General features: G+C 40.2%; 1 protein-coding gene across 1 annotated transcript in view; it reads right to left on the bottom strand.

The window, feature by feature from the left end:
* The window catches only part of kcnip4a (potassium voltage-gated channel interacting protein 4a), a 155,436-nt gene extending 150,066 nt beyond the window's left edge, over positions 1-5,370 (bottom strand). The window contains exon 1 of the mRNA XM_026161863.1: positions 5,134-5,370. Within this exon, the coding sequence (XP_026017648.1) occupies positions 5,134-5,194 (61 nt within the window). The 5' untranslated portion in view covers positions 5,195-5,370. The remainder of the gene's footprint in view (positions 1-5,133) is intronic.
* Positions 5,371-15,155: the final 9,785 nt, after the last annotated feature.

Genomic DNA, 15,155 nt, shown 5'->3' with positions numbered 1-15,155 from the left:
AAGAAGAGACAAGGGAAACGCCTTTAACCACATTGTGTGTGCTGCAACTTCCCTGTTGGCAACCTTTGTTTGGGCAGAACAAAAATGAGTAATCCACAACTCCATGTGACAAGAAAATTATTTAAATTCACAAAATCAGTATCTTGTAATCCTATATCAGTCAGGCGCTATTATGGGATCACAGCAAAATAATTTCTGGACAAAATACAGGATTTTCTTTCTTTGTTTGTTTGCTTGCTGGTTGTTATAAGAAAGGCCCTGGGATCAGCAATGTAAACTATGAAATACATTACTATAAAAAGTCACCTTGCACCTATACAAACAACAGTTTCATTTATAAAAAAAGAGGTTTCCAAAGCAGTCCGAAAGTTTAATTGGAAAGGTAAAAGGTGACCATGGTTTCTTTTTTCCCTAGGAATGCAGTTCTTCCGCAGTGTGACCTTGGCACTAACAAACAAAGGCACGTTTGCAAGCTGAGGCCAAGCATTTCCCACCCAGTTGGAACCGGCTGTTTGGCGCACTATCCAAAGAAGTCCAATAGAATGAATGCGCGGCATAAACAAGCCTGTGGGTGGACACATAAACACAAAACACAGTCTAATTCTTTCAGCTTCCAGCAGTCATATACAAGCACCTTATGTTCCTCCGTCCCAAAAGCAGTAACCCACAGAAATGGTACAGCGACCCTCCTTCGGCGTGCCAGTCAGTCGCACTATGTGGGTTCACACTTCACTGTGTTGTGTTGCCTCTCCTTTTCCGAACCCTGCATTCTCACCACACCCTCTTTTCTTTTTGACTTTTCCTTCCCTCATTCTTGTCTGGCCTGTGTCCCAAGGCAGATGGTCCATGCAAGCAGATGCTCCCCCCCAGTCCATGTGAAGGAAAAACAAAGCCTGGATGCAAAGCAAACAAAATCTGCTTGAGGGTGCCCATGAGATAAGGAGGGAGGTTCATTGTACAATTAATCCTAGATGTAACCACGGGTCTCCTTTTTATCGACAGGTAGAGAGGACACACGCGGGTGATTACAAAAACGAAACCTATCGACAACAAAGCCTTCTTTTGCCGTGATGATGATAAGTACACTTAACTCCACAGCAGTTGGTATGCCTCCGACTGTTTAACAAGTCAAACTGTCCAATTATGAATCTATTTACATAATTAATATAAAACCTGACAAACAGATCCAAAATTCTGATGATCCCCACTGCCAAATGATGGCAGATTTATCACGGTGAAGAGGCACAAAGCTAGAGCGAGCAAAGTCACACAATTACATCTGCAATTTTCCTGATTAAAAAAAGCCCAAACACCTGCAGATGCTTCCAGGAACGTGTCTCGAAGCTGCCACTTAAAAACATTACGTGGTTAATTCTGAATCTCATTAATTGGCCTTTAAATAGTTTTATTTGCATAATCTCCACGTCACACTTTGAGATCATCAAGGACAATGTAAATTGGTCTAATAACAAATCAAACAACTGGTGGTTTGAGGTAACAAATAGAAGAAAAAAACAGAAGAGACTTTTATGTGATCCTTTACTGCATACTGTCAAAACACTCCTGTGAAATGCTGAATCATTCCGCCCTGCTGTCTGACAGATTTGGAGCAGTTTCCTCTTCAATCTGTACCTTTGCTTCACTGTGATCTCAGGACCCCTGACTGCCAGATGCTTGGAAAGTACACACATGCACACAACATGTGGTCAGTTCTCAACTCCATAAGTGCTCAAAGCTGAAGTCTGAACACGGGGTGTGCTGTCACTATAGTCATGACTTGTTACATCTGCTGACTAACAAAGGTCTTACAAATGTGTTAGCTGATGCATGGCGTAGGTAAAATGCAAGCTTAATCAAATGCAAATCAGAGTAAACGAAGCATTGATTCAACACTTTTGTGGTGCTGCTTTACTGCTAATATGAAAAGACGGCGTTTAGAAAAACTCCACAGTGCACTCCCAAAGGTTTAGGTGCAAGAGAAGGAGCTGGCCGTGGTGCTGAAAGCAACTCAGTCAGAACAATACGCCTCGCGGGGCTGCGCTTCATATACCGCCGTTTTTTGAAACTCTGGGAATCTGCACTAAAGGAGAGAAATGTCTAGGGGAGCCGTTGGCAGGCACCGACAGAAGTTGTAATGGTGATCTGAGAGAGCTCCGAGGCACTGATGCAAAGAATCACTGCACCAAGGAAGCAGCTCTTGGGAGGATCAACTCATGGCTGGGCGGTGTAGCATATTTATGGCTGATTGTTATATTTTAAGATTTCCTTGGGGCACCACCATAATGTGGTATCCCATTGGGATTTTAAAAAAAAGTAGTGATGGCTTTAGTGACTGGAGTTAAGGGAAAGGGAAGAGCTGAGGAAAAATAAGCGCCATAGGGGACAGAATGTGGATTCTCTCTGTGACAGTCAAGTGATTTCTGATGCAAGCTTGTAGCAAATGTCTACATGTTTCAGCCCCTTCCAGTCCCTCCCACACACACAGACTGACCCTATAGTTCTAATTAAATCTAAATTGCCTTAAATACCAAGCAAAAGGGTCAGAAGTGGCGACTACAGTAAATCAGAGAGGCTTAGAGTCAGCTGCAAAGGCAAGCTAACTATAGTCAGATTCAAACTCCCACAGGCCTCATTAACTTAAGATAAACAACATATCCTGCAAAGGTTTATGGTACGCCTGATATAGCCTCTCCTACACCCTGAGGTCTCTGTTAGTGTCTGTGGCACAGGGAGCACATGCAAACTCCTCAAAGAATGGCCCCAGATGGCAGATTCAAACAAAGGACAGCAAAAAATGCTAATCGCTCCACAGTCTCATGACCCTGTGTTGGTGTCGTTCCTGGATCATCATAATTAACGTTGGTGCAGGTTCAACATAACAAGCGGCTGATCACAGTATTGTGATGTCATAGTTTTGCAACGTAGAAACACCAACTCCAAAACCATAACCCCGTAACCCCAATTACATCCCCCAACCCCAACCATAATCCTAATGCCACTTAGTGCACATTGGTAGGGTTTTTTTCTACATCACAAATCTATGACATGATAACAGTCTGGTCTCTGCAGTGGTGAACCTGGATCAACAATAATTATGATCAAGGAACAACACCAACACGGGGGATATCACACACACCCTAACCACCTCACACCCACACTAAGCAAGCAAGTCATCAATTGCTAGGGGAGTCTCGGACATGGCACTCTATTACTAGCCAAACCTCAGCCACACAAACCACAACAATCAAAGTTTAAACATAAACCATAACTGAAAAAAAAAGATTACAGTATTATGTAATTTTTAAGCTAAAGATTCAACCTTAAACAGTCCTGAGTCTTTGAGCACAGTCCTGATGAATACTTGGAAAAAAAATCATAAATATATTATGACTGAAAAGTATATAGGCAAAAAAAATGACTAGCACAATAAGGTATCTCATTTAAATGAGATTTAAAATATCCTTCAATCACATAACATAAAGCATAATGTGTTTACATTCCAATGCAGCCAACAGACCGTTTTCACAGCAGCCATTTTTGGCAATAAGGTAAACACAGGTGTTACTAATGATGTTACCGAAGGCACTGTTCTGTTTAGCTACAGAGCCCTAATCAATGTGATTACTTACACCTGTGCTCAGCTATTATTTCATGTCAAAATGGCTGCTATGAAAAAGCTCTTTATACTGTAACTGCAACAGAAGACAACTGGGACCTGCCACAGTCTTCACTTTCACCAGCCTGATTGTCACAGTGCTTTTGTTAAAAGACAACATGACCTCATTAGTTGTTCTAAGTTTTATTCCTCACCAGTGGTTGTTTAAGCAGCTACACACAGTATTGTTTCCCACCTCTATACACCCTCCCGCTTATGGGCTAATACCTGAAAATCTAAACCTCCAGATGGCAGTACAGCGTTTGCTGGATGTGTTATGCTCCTCAGCAGCTCAAATCTGTTTAAAACCTTAAAGGTATGACTCACATCTTTAACAAAAGGATAATTAGGAGTCAATTAGGCGTGCAAACAAACATTAACCCGTGTCAGGAATGATGAGAAGTTAACTGCTCCTTTTGGCTCTAAGAGAGGCAGTGAACGGCCTAAGGGGAAACCTACGGACTATAACTGAGTGATCATTATTCTGGATGCCAGCCAAGTACTGTGCAGGAGAGAGAGGTGGAGGAACCCAGGAGAGGGTTTGTGCTACTGAACCCATTATGGTCTTTTTTTTATGGCTACATAAATTCTATTGCCACAAGTTTTGAGTATGCACAGTGTAGGGTACAGCTGCAGATTTTAAAAAAAAAGAAGCCTATCACAAACAACTTAAAGTCAAAGAAGGAAAACCACAGGTGTCTTAATGAAGACTGGATTCTGTTTAGGTGAGGTCCTGCTAAAGGGTATGCTGATTCACTGTCACTGTCATCAGTTTTCTACGATTCTCCATTAATGAATAATGACAAATGTAATATAATTATTGAAAAATATAAACATAAATATTTTTTTTAAAGGAAGTGACGTATTTTGTGACATTTTAACGACCAATTGCCAAAAAACTAATAATTTAAATCTAGGTGAAACTGCACAGTAAAAACATGCGATGACAAACTAATGAAAGCTGTCAAAGAAATGGTCACCCAAACAATATCTGTCTTTCAAAAGAAGGCAAAAGTCCTGGCATGGCTCTGGTTACAAACAACGAAAAATATGCTAAGCATTAAAAAACATGCAAGCTAAAAAATTAGCATGGGAGTAATTTAATGTTGCCTTTGAAAACATATTAACCGAGAACCCACTGCACTACTAATATTAGTCACTTCATTGTAACTTTTCCCTTTGACAGTGCATTTGGTCTTATCTTTAGCCCAAAAAGGCTCTAAAGTTGTGTTTTTTACCAAAGTAAGACGTCCGCTTTGCCTAATTAAAGAGTACCCCTGTGTCCTCCACCTGTAATAACAGCTTTAAGGCACGCTGTAAAAGGTATTTTCACCAGGAAGCGGGGCAACATTAAATTTCCACTCTTCCGCTTGGCTTCTTTTGCATATATATTTTCCACACGAGAGACCGAGCAAAAGACACCTTATAAATCACTCTGTTATCGGCGCACGAGCCAAAACATGCCATCACTGTCCTACCAGTTGAAGAAACAGCGGCGTCCACGCGGGCGGATACGGTCTCCACTCTTTTTGCGTCCATTGTTTCTTCCCAAAGATGGAGGTTTTTTTATTAATATTATTGTTGTTGATCACAGGAGCTCGTCCTCGCTGACTTGTACGCGGCTGGGTCTACTTGCGTGCTTCTCATTCAACTCCCAAGTTTCGCTGTGTGTGTGAGAGGCGTTCTGCGCTGAGTGGATGCTCGTGCACAGTTGTTTGGCGGGAACGAGCTTAGGTGGGTGGTAAGTGATGATGGTGATGGTATATAGGGAGCTCTGTTTGTTAGTCAGGGGTTTCATTTCTAATCTAACTTATTTAACAATTTCCAGTTTAACAAATTTTAAAAAAAAATTGCCTGTTTGTTTTTACCTTTTTTTAATCGCAAATCGCAGAGTTTCTGGAAGGTTAATCGATTAATTCCAGTTATTTACTGGACATATTCACGGATTCATCTTTATACAAGCAGTGTTAGCCACTGCAGATACAATCAATCTGTGTCTCTAAGGCATTATATAACTACCTGAGTAGGGGATCCAGTTCCCCATTTTCTGGGAAAAACTGTATGTTCCTCCTCAGTGAGCCCTTTAACATAGATAGATGCAGCACTGAAAGCCAGTTTTAGTTGCAAAACGATGCATTTCTTACAACTCCATTTCCCCCAAAATATTAGGTGGTGTGTAAAATCCAATGATTTGCACATCTCAAATCTCAATATTTTATTCACAATAGAACATAGAACACATATCAAATGTTTCAGCTGTGAAAATGTAACATTTTCAGAAAGAAATTAGGTCTCAACACGTCTCAAAAAAAAATGGGGGCCACGTTTGCCACTGCTGGACATTTAGGTGAGGAATGTTGTCCCATTCCTGACTGATTCGCAACAGTCCTGGTTTGTATTTTTCATTTCCTGATTCCCCAAATGTTTGTTGAAATGTCTTCACCGCAGACAGGCCTTTCCAGATGTTCAGGCTACCAGTTCCATAGGCACTAATGCACCTCCATACCGTCAGAGATGCAGGCTTTTGAAATGAGTGCTGATAACATGCTCGATGCTTCCCTTCCTCTTTAGTCTGGAGGACACAATGTCCTTGTTTTCTAAAAAGAATTTAACATCACCACAGAAAAGTTTTACACTTCGGCTTTGGGCTTTGAACCAGAGAAGACAGCAGCATTACTGAATCATGTTCACACATGGCGTTTTCTTGGCATGATACAACTTTAACCTGCATTTATGGATGGCATCGCAACTTTTTTGGAACTGGGTTTATAGTTTTTTAGTTTGGTCCATTATCTACCATTGCCCAACACCTTTACTTTTGCTTCTTCTATCCATGAGGCCAGATGACACACACCAATTAGTCAAACTGCAAGAAGGTCTTAAAGGCATAAATAGCCAATGACCTCTAATTTCCTGCTTCTACATTCAGATAAAACTAAGGTCATCGTACTTGTCTCTAAAAATTCGAGAAAAATTAGTTTTACTCTCTGCATTACCTTGGCATCCAAAAACACCGTGAGAAATCTTGGGGTAGTTTTTGACCAGTATGTGTCCTTCAATGCAAATATTAGACTGCTCCATCCTCTTTCGCTTATCCTTATCAGGGTCGTGGAGTCTCTCCCAGCTACCATAGCTACCATCTTCCCTGTTAGATCCTTTTCCTCAAATACAAGGTCAGTAACAAATGAACTTTATTCAGTCTTATCTGACAAACCCCATAGTGCCAGGACCCATCAGAGCACTTGGCTCTTAGATTGTTGGCTACTTGGTTGGTAGGGTTTTTAAAACTAGAATGGGAGGACGAGTTTTCAGGTTGCAGGCTTGTTTTCCATGGAACCAGCTCCCAGTTTGGATTCAGAAGACAGACACCCTCTTTACTTTTAAGATTAGGTTTAAAACTTAATATATTAATGATGCACTGAGTGCTTCTTCTTCACTCACTATGTCCTTACAAACGACTCTGCATGTCATCATTAGTTATTATTAATCTCTGGCTGTCCTGTCGCCCCTCCCCCCTTCCTGAGTCTGGTTCTGCTGAAGGTTTCTTCCTGTCAAAAGGGAGTTTTTCCTTTCCACTGTCGCCAAGTGCTTGCTCATACGGGGGTCGTCTGATTGCTGGGATTTTCTCTGTAATATTGTATGGTCTGTACAATATAGAGCACAACGAGGTGATTGTTGTTTTGATGTGGTATTATATAAATAAATTGAATTAAATTTGAAAAGGTGAACTTAAAACAAGGATGCATGTACCATTTTTAGAATACCCCCCGCCTTCCTTGGTACCACATTTAAAAACAGTTCTGAAAATCCCCTTGGGTCTGGGTAACACTTTTAACAAATACAGTCTGAGGCTGTTTATGTGCTGTTACATCATAATATTGTCCTCTTTCACAGAGCCAGATCCATAAATAAAGGGATTTCCAGTTTTGGATAGAGGGACTTGGCTGACCTCAGTTTCATCTAACATATTTTGAATCTTCTGGAATGCTGTCTGCAAGCCAGGCCTTATCACCCAACACATCCCTGACCTCTTCTGGATTAACAAGCGCGAGTCCCTGCAGCCAACAAGTTTAACAAATCCTACCCCAGAAGAGTGGCCGAGGCATTAACGGCTGTGGTTTTGCAGTGGTATTCAGTCCCATTTGGGTATATTATTGTGGTGTCCACATACCTTTTCTTTGAGACAGCTCTTTAGGAATGCACTTTGCCATAATCCACAGTTGTATGCTGAATTTATGGCGCCTCTGCTACAGTGTGGTTTGTTTGGCACGCCATAGGCTACATTAAACTTTTACATTGTGGTTCAGTGACCACGAGGGGTCTTTAATAACAGTGTTTTCATCATAAATCGCTTCACTTTCCCAACTTGCCACAAACAGTTTAGACAGTTATATAACTCTGCTGAAGCCAAAACACTTCGGGAAGCTGCCTGATAAAAAACACAACAACAAAAAATGGGGTCTGCAGATAAATGCGCCCACCCGCACGCGCACAGAGCACTTGACGGGAATCACATACACTCACACACACTCACAAACAAAACCACAGTGCAGACAACATATCAGTTTTTAGACAGACGACTATGTCCAGAAAGAAATAAAGTGGAGATTTTCCACACGTACTGTTGCCACACAATGAAACGGCCCCACTACAGCTGACAGTAAAGCCCACAGTGAAAGATAAGCCAGGCTGCTTCTTAGCAAGTCAAGTCAGCTGTCAGCTTTTTTGAAGATTAGAACATTTTTAACAACGCTGTGCATCTGTTTCATGGCAGCTAAAACTGAGCAATTCCAAGTGATTTTTTGTTTTGTTTTGCTAAACACACTCTCAGTTCAGTTAAACACAACTGACAGCGTCAGACAAATCACCAAACAGGAGGCCATTTGCTCAGCAGGTATCATGGGAAATTGCTGACATTTCTCACAGCAAAAGCTTCATCCTTAAATGACTTTGATGCCTCTGTTGGATAACGTAACTTTAAACCTTGGCATATCAGATATTTTTAGACATATTTATTTCTGGCATATACATGAAACACATTCAGATGATGCGTATGTATGCACCTGGTGCTCAGTTGGTCCACATACTTGACGTGAATTTCAGCAGATTTATTCTTCTTAAACTTCCAGCTTCCTGAGTGATTCATCAAGGCATAGCCTATTGTTCATCAAGGTGAAAGGTGCACACTCGACTACAGTTTGCTTCAAGTTTTCTGTTTTATGCCCTGTGAGCATTTTTCTATCCAAAACATTTAATCATGACTCTAAAAAACACTTCGAGATACAGCCCAGCCTGCCTCACTTCAACAAATACTTTTAATAAAAGCTGAAACACAGTGTGACAACAACATGTGTACAGAGTAATTATGACGGAAAATTGACTAATAATTGGCTTATAAATGTAACTTTTTATTTGAAACATTGTTTTTCAAATGTTACACAGGCTCACTTTGGCCAGTGCTTCCTGAAAAGTTAAGATGATTGCTGGACCTCTGCAAAAGTCTGATTTCTTTGTGTTTTGCAAGGAAAATGGGAAATGTGTGCAGCCATTTATTAAAACATGTGAAAACATCAATGGAAATACAGTGTATAAGACAAAAACAGGCGTTGTACAGTTCTAACCAGCATTAGTGTTCATCATAGTTTAGCTGTATTGCTCCAGGCCTGGCCTCCAGGCCTCTTAAAGGATATTCCAAAGCTCTTCTTTGGATGTTGATGTTATTTTTTGTTCTGATAATTTGAACAAAAAATGTCAAATTTGGAGTCAACACTACATCAGATTTTCAGTCCAGTTCTTGTGCAATTTAGCCACCTTTTTTCTATGTTTCACTTCTTTAGTTAAAGCTTGTCAGCCAATTATACTATCTTTGACGAGGCTTCGCTAAAGAGGAGATGGATCAGCTGAAGATCCACATGTATCTCTCAGGTCCTTTGTCAGCTCTTTGTTGGATTTTTTTCTATTTCTTAAAGATATGACTGTCAGATATGGTCCATCTGCTTTAGTTAGTCATTTTTAGACCTGTCACTTCTTTTGCACTCCACTTTTCCAGTTTCCTCAAACTTTTTAAGGACACACTGCACACCGTACCATCATATGCAATGTTTTAAAATTGGCGTTTTGCTAGGTTTTCCATTATATGTAAACACAACAGTGATTCATCCAAAGAGTTAGATGCCTGTTTTATGCTTGAGTGATTCATAGGCCAGTTTTAAGTTGCTTAACAAACAAACAAACAAAAAAAATTCATCTGAAAATGATCAGCAACAAGGACTGGACTCCTTGCACAGTTTGCACAGAACTTTATGCTCATGCACAGCCTACACAAAACTAAGTTAGAAGCCTTTGTCTTGTCTATGGTAGATAGATTTGTTAGCTTAGCTTGCCCTAGCATCAATGAAAGTGGGATCACATGGCTGCCCTGCCTCTTTTTTCTCATTTAAATTTTTATAAAATTTTCAATTTATAAAGGTACCTGAAAAAAACAAACCACAAAATACAGAATCTGTCCTGCCTCTTTTTTAAATGTTCGAAAATATTGGTGCTTAAACCTCTAAAAAGTTTCAAAAAATGTTTCAAAGGAAAACAAATTGCAATAATGGCTTTGACTTACTTTTAAATACGTTCTTTTCTTTTAAGCTGACTAAGATGTAGCCACTTACTGCTTCAATTTTGTTCCCCAAAAACTTATGTTGACAAGACACATGTATACCAATAGCTAACCTTTTGATTCCTCAAATGTACACAACAGGGAGGGTTACTCTCTCCAACTGTCACCATGAACAATGACTGAAACTTTTTTTTTTAGGTGGCTATAAATAACAGAGCACCTGGACAGAAAGAGGAAGCCAAATCTGTATAGCCAGACCGGCACAGATAGATGGATGGCAATATGAGGGCATTAATGAGAGCACAGGTCTGCCAACACATGGGATGTGAGCTCTGCAGATGGCTTGATGTCATTATTATATGGCAGTGTAAGAGGTTACGTTGCTGTGACTTTGGTGGGTGGTGGGGCACAGGGTAGAGTGAATGAGAGCTTTAAAAATCATAGCAAGAACAAGGTCAACTGAAAACTTTGATTTTACTTACTTGTGGGCGGTCAATATCTCAGCAATCGAAATACAAAGAAGGAATTACCATTTACACTGTCTTGGAGTTCTCTCTCTCTCTCACGCACACACACACAGACACACACAGACACACACACAAGTATAACTGATTTAATGATCAAGCCAGCAGCACAGCCTTCCTCTTCTCATGCCGCCCCCTGTGAGATGAAAAAAAAAAGGTGAGCATCTATTTCTGTCCTCATCTCTAATGGTGCCCAAAGTTTAATCAAGATATATTTGGGTTTGCACAAGGCCTCTGTGCTGTATTTAATAAGGAGACTGTGCCGATATTAGAATTCCAGCACTTCGATTCATCAAAGCATTTACAAAGTTTACATCGCATTTTTCATCGCAGCCGTTCCAGTGCTATGAAAACAACCATTGGTTAAGGCTGAAATTTATGGCGGATCTACAACAAAAGGGCGGAGAAGTTCATCGTGAAAACTGAAGCTGATTGTAGGGTGATTTTACAAATGAGACACGGAGCCGCAATTTCTAAACCCATAACGGGCGGATTGTGTTGTTTAACCAGGGCTTCTGCCAATAAGAACTATGGAAGGCTCAATGAGTTTGAATGAATTAAGGCAGAAAGGTGAAGCATTAATCTTATGCTGACCCATGACTGAATGTCACGGAGGCAATAGCAGAACCCATTATGCTATCAAAAACGATATGACAGGAAGTAATAAGATTCCACGTTTTTTGCTGGGATTTTTTCCCCTTTGAGAAGTTATGGACTGTCAAATATGAGCTACAACTTGAAGGGCATGGTTTGATCAGAGGCTAAAAAAAAAAAGAAAAAGAAAAATCTCCTAGAATGAAAACTTTTCAAACAGGAAGTCTGGTCTGTGTCCCAGCAGCTGAGCAACAAATGAATACAAGCTAAGCTGCCTTTGACATTGAAGCATCAGCACTACAACCATTAAATGGAAAGGTCAAAGTTCACGTTAACCCACAGTCCATCGAGCGTTTACCTCCTGAACTTACTAACTAAAGACAAACATACTAAACACCATCCAGGCTTCCCATCATCTTTAATACTTTGCATTTGCCTTCAATTGTAATTCTTTTAAAACAGTTACATAATGTGGATCGGCAAGTTTTTCCTATTTCGGATTCAGTTTCCATAAAAAACTATTTAACTTTATCAGCAAGAAAATCAAGTTTGAAAAATGCAAATTTGGTACAGGGGAAGATGTGGGTAAGCCATTCTGAAGAAAATGAGGCGGAAAATACATCATTTTCTCACTGAATAAGATATCAATTAAAAGAATGCAAAAGTATGAAAAGCATGAAGGGCGGCTGTCGTTTTCAGCCTGAACTTGCATTTATCTTAAAACTGTGCTAGAATGTTGGGAAATATGTTGAAGTGTTTGTAAGAGCCCTGACATACAGTAGGGCTTCAACAGGGTTCATAATGCTTTTGCTAATGATCTGTTATATAGACAGTGGAGGAAATTAGGTCAGAGCGTGTAATAGTAATTTCAGGCTGTTCTTAACACTCACTGGGTTTTAGGCAGCCTTTTAGACTTGTGCTAAACCGATGTCAGCTCAGCATGGACCTCCTTACACAAGGTTGCCTCACTTCCTTATGGAAATAGGCAAGCCTAACAAGCACCAAGTATTGTTTTTGAATTACCCTCTTCTTCCTCTTGCATCCACTTCTTCATTGTATCACTCTGTTTGCTATTTGGTCCTTTAACTAAGTAAAAAGTACAGGTGGCAAGTTATGAAGTAGTACAGTACAGTAACTAAGTACTAGTTGTACTTAGTTACTGTACTAGAATTTTCATGTATCTGTACGTTACTTGAGTAGTTATTTTTTGGACAACTTGTTACTTTTACTCCCTACATTTTAACACAAATATCTGTACTTTCTACTCCTCACGTTTTCAAAACGAGCCCGTTACTTGAGGTTTAAAAGTATCTTTATAGTGTTTATACTCAGCCATAAGTTGTAGTTGACCATCTAGCTAGCGCTACTGAAGAGGAGCGAGCATTTTTGAGTGGCGGGTAAAATGCAACATTTGTATTAGCTCAACAGTCGGTCGCACAGTGTGTCTGCTAGCTAAAGGTACAGCAACTGTATTTCTCAGGGACAGAAAACAGTGCAAAGTAATTTCAGAGATGGACAAAGATGTAAAAAGACAGACAGGACAGGAGAAGAGAGGCACATTTAAAGGTAAGGACTGCTCAGGGGCATTTGATAACTTTAGATTTTAACATTGTATCTAATGTTGTCATTTTTAATTACTAACTGGATCTGTATATGATTTGTTTTGATAAATTGTGTATTTGCATATTGGGAAATGCCCTTAAGATTTTTGGACAGCCACACATTAAATCAGACATCTTTCTATGTAGTATTTAACTAACAAATAAAAACAAATATCTATGTGAATACATATATGTTTTGTTTTGAGGAAGCCAGGCGAGGGGGAGCCAATTGGAAAACATGAGAAGGGTTCTTAAAGAGACAGGAGGGCTTGTTTCAGAGAGAGGTTCACCTCAGGTTACCTGGGGTGTCACAAAGCGGACTCCTGTGATAAAAACATCGAGCTGGATATTAGCATAATAGGTCCCCTTTAAATATAACCTTAACATTGATGCGTGTTTACCTCATTTGCAAATATTTAAAGTGTCTCCTTTAGCTTGCCAGAATATACAATATACGTCAGATTTCTATTGGGTAACGAGAATATTGCAAGTTAAGAAGAAAAAAGCAGAAAGCGGATCCTCTGGACAGCCAGATCCACGTAATTACAATCAGCAGTCAGATGGCTTCATGTACTAGAAAGTATCAATCTTCATTCCAGTGGCAAGCTTCCACAACAGAGCCAGATGCTTCCTCCAGGCACCATGAGCAGCAACTGGAAAATGTAAACAACACATCACTTGTCTGATGTTGGTCGTTCCTGGGCCTCCCGGTAAGGAATTGTGCTCGGATGCGCTCTACAGAGCACACTAAGTGGAAACGGGGTGGAGAGATCCTGCCATGTCTGAAAATAAAGCGTTCAGCTGTAATTGATGCTTTTGGTGTCTGAATGTAATTCTCTCATCGCTGATTTATTATTTTGGAGATGGGTGATCTAACCCCAAGACTCCCGAATGAGATTAAGAAAAGGCCTAAATGACTTAATTTGTTTTATCTTAATTTATTATCGATTTCTGCCCAAGGTGTCCCAGTGATCTTAAAGCCGAGATACTATCAGTTTATTTGCCTTGATGAGCTTTTTCCCCACGCAGCACCAACACCCTCCGATTGTCATTCCCCGCCACGCAGACTGCCTCAAATGAACTTTATAACAGATGGCAGCGCTGAAGAACCTTTGCGATTATTTGAAGATCAGTCTTTCATGCCTCCGGGGAATCAGCGAGCCTGCCACTAATCAAGGCCTAACTGCTCTCTACATAATTCAAAAGTCTTATTATAATTTGTCACATCCAAGATGGCCAGGCAATATATCTTTGCCCGAGTGAAATATGTGTTTTATTAATATGCCATTAATGAAAAATTGGAGTTATTGGAGCTGCAGTCTCTCTCGGTGTCTCCTGTGAATGGGGTGATCTGTAGACGGCGATTACTGATCGGTTCCTACATGTGAAAAATTGCTGGCGTAGTTTTACGTCTGACCTTCCAACATTTTATGTTGGTTAGTTAATGGCAGGCTGTGAAGATGTGAATACATCACTCGGAACAAGTTGTTTTGTCATTTAGTCTGAGCTTGGTCCTCCCAAAAGTCGCAGGGACTGTCGTGTGTTCCTGACCCCTTGTTTGGAAACTGCAACACTGCAGTGGGAAGTAAATGCTAGTCATTTTTCAGCAGAGCAGATATCTTAAACTCTAAGAGTTTTCCCCGAGGGAAACAAGACAGGCTGAAAATCTTAAAAAGCAAAACTGAGTGCAGGAAGAATCATTAACATTATAATTCTCCACAGTTTACAGCATCTCGGTCTGTTCCCAGCTTTCGCTTGTAGCGTTGCATCATCATTAGCTAGGTTATCGCACTGGATTTCCAATGACTCACTTTGTGCTGTCAGTGCATTTCAACCCTCTTAGTAGTCGACCAGTTGGGTCTTACATGCATCTAAATTTCAGACCCTACTGTTACAATGACCTGGTGCATTTCTGTCTTAGGAAGGAGACGTGTATTCTGGATCCTTTTAAAATTATATTAAAATGTAAAGTTTTGCATTAGGGCTGTCGCTACATTAAGTAAACTGTGGCTTGCTGGTTGTCTAATTTTACTACATATTCTCCTCCTGTTATTTATCTATTTAACATAAACTTAGAAGCACATTTGGCTCATGTTAACCAGGATTGAAGGTATTAGTGTATTTGATTACTTTAGGTTCCTAAAATTTGCTAAAATCACATCTCCACAAATCAT

Source organism: Astatotilapia calliptera, chromosome 3 (genome assembly GCF_900246225.1).
Source record: "Astatotilapia calliptera chromosome 3, fAstCal1.2, whole genome shotgun sequence".
Lineage (NCBI taxonomy): Eukaryota > Metazoa > Chordata > Actinopteri > Cichliformes > Cichlidae > Astatotilapia > Astatotilapia calliptera.
The sequence above is the reverse complement of the archived record's forward strand: the minus strand, read 5'-3'. Positions and strand labels throughout refer to the sequence as shown.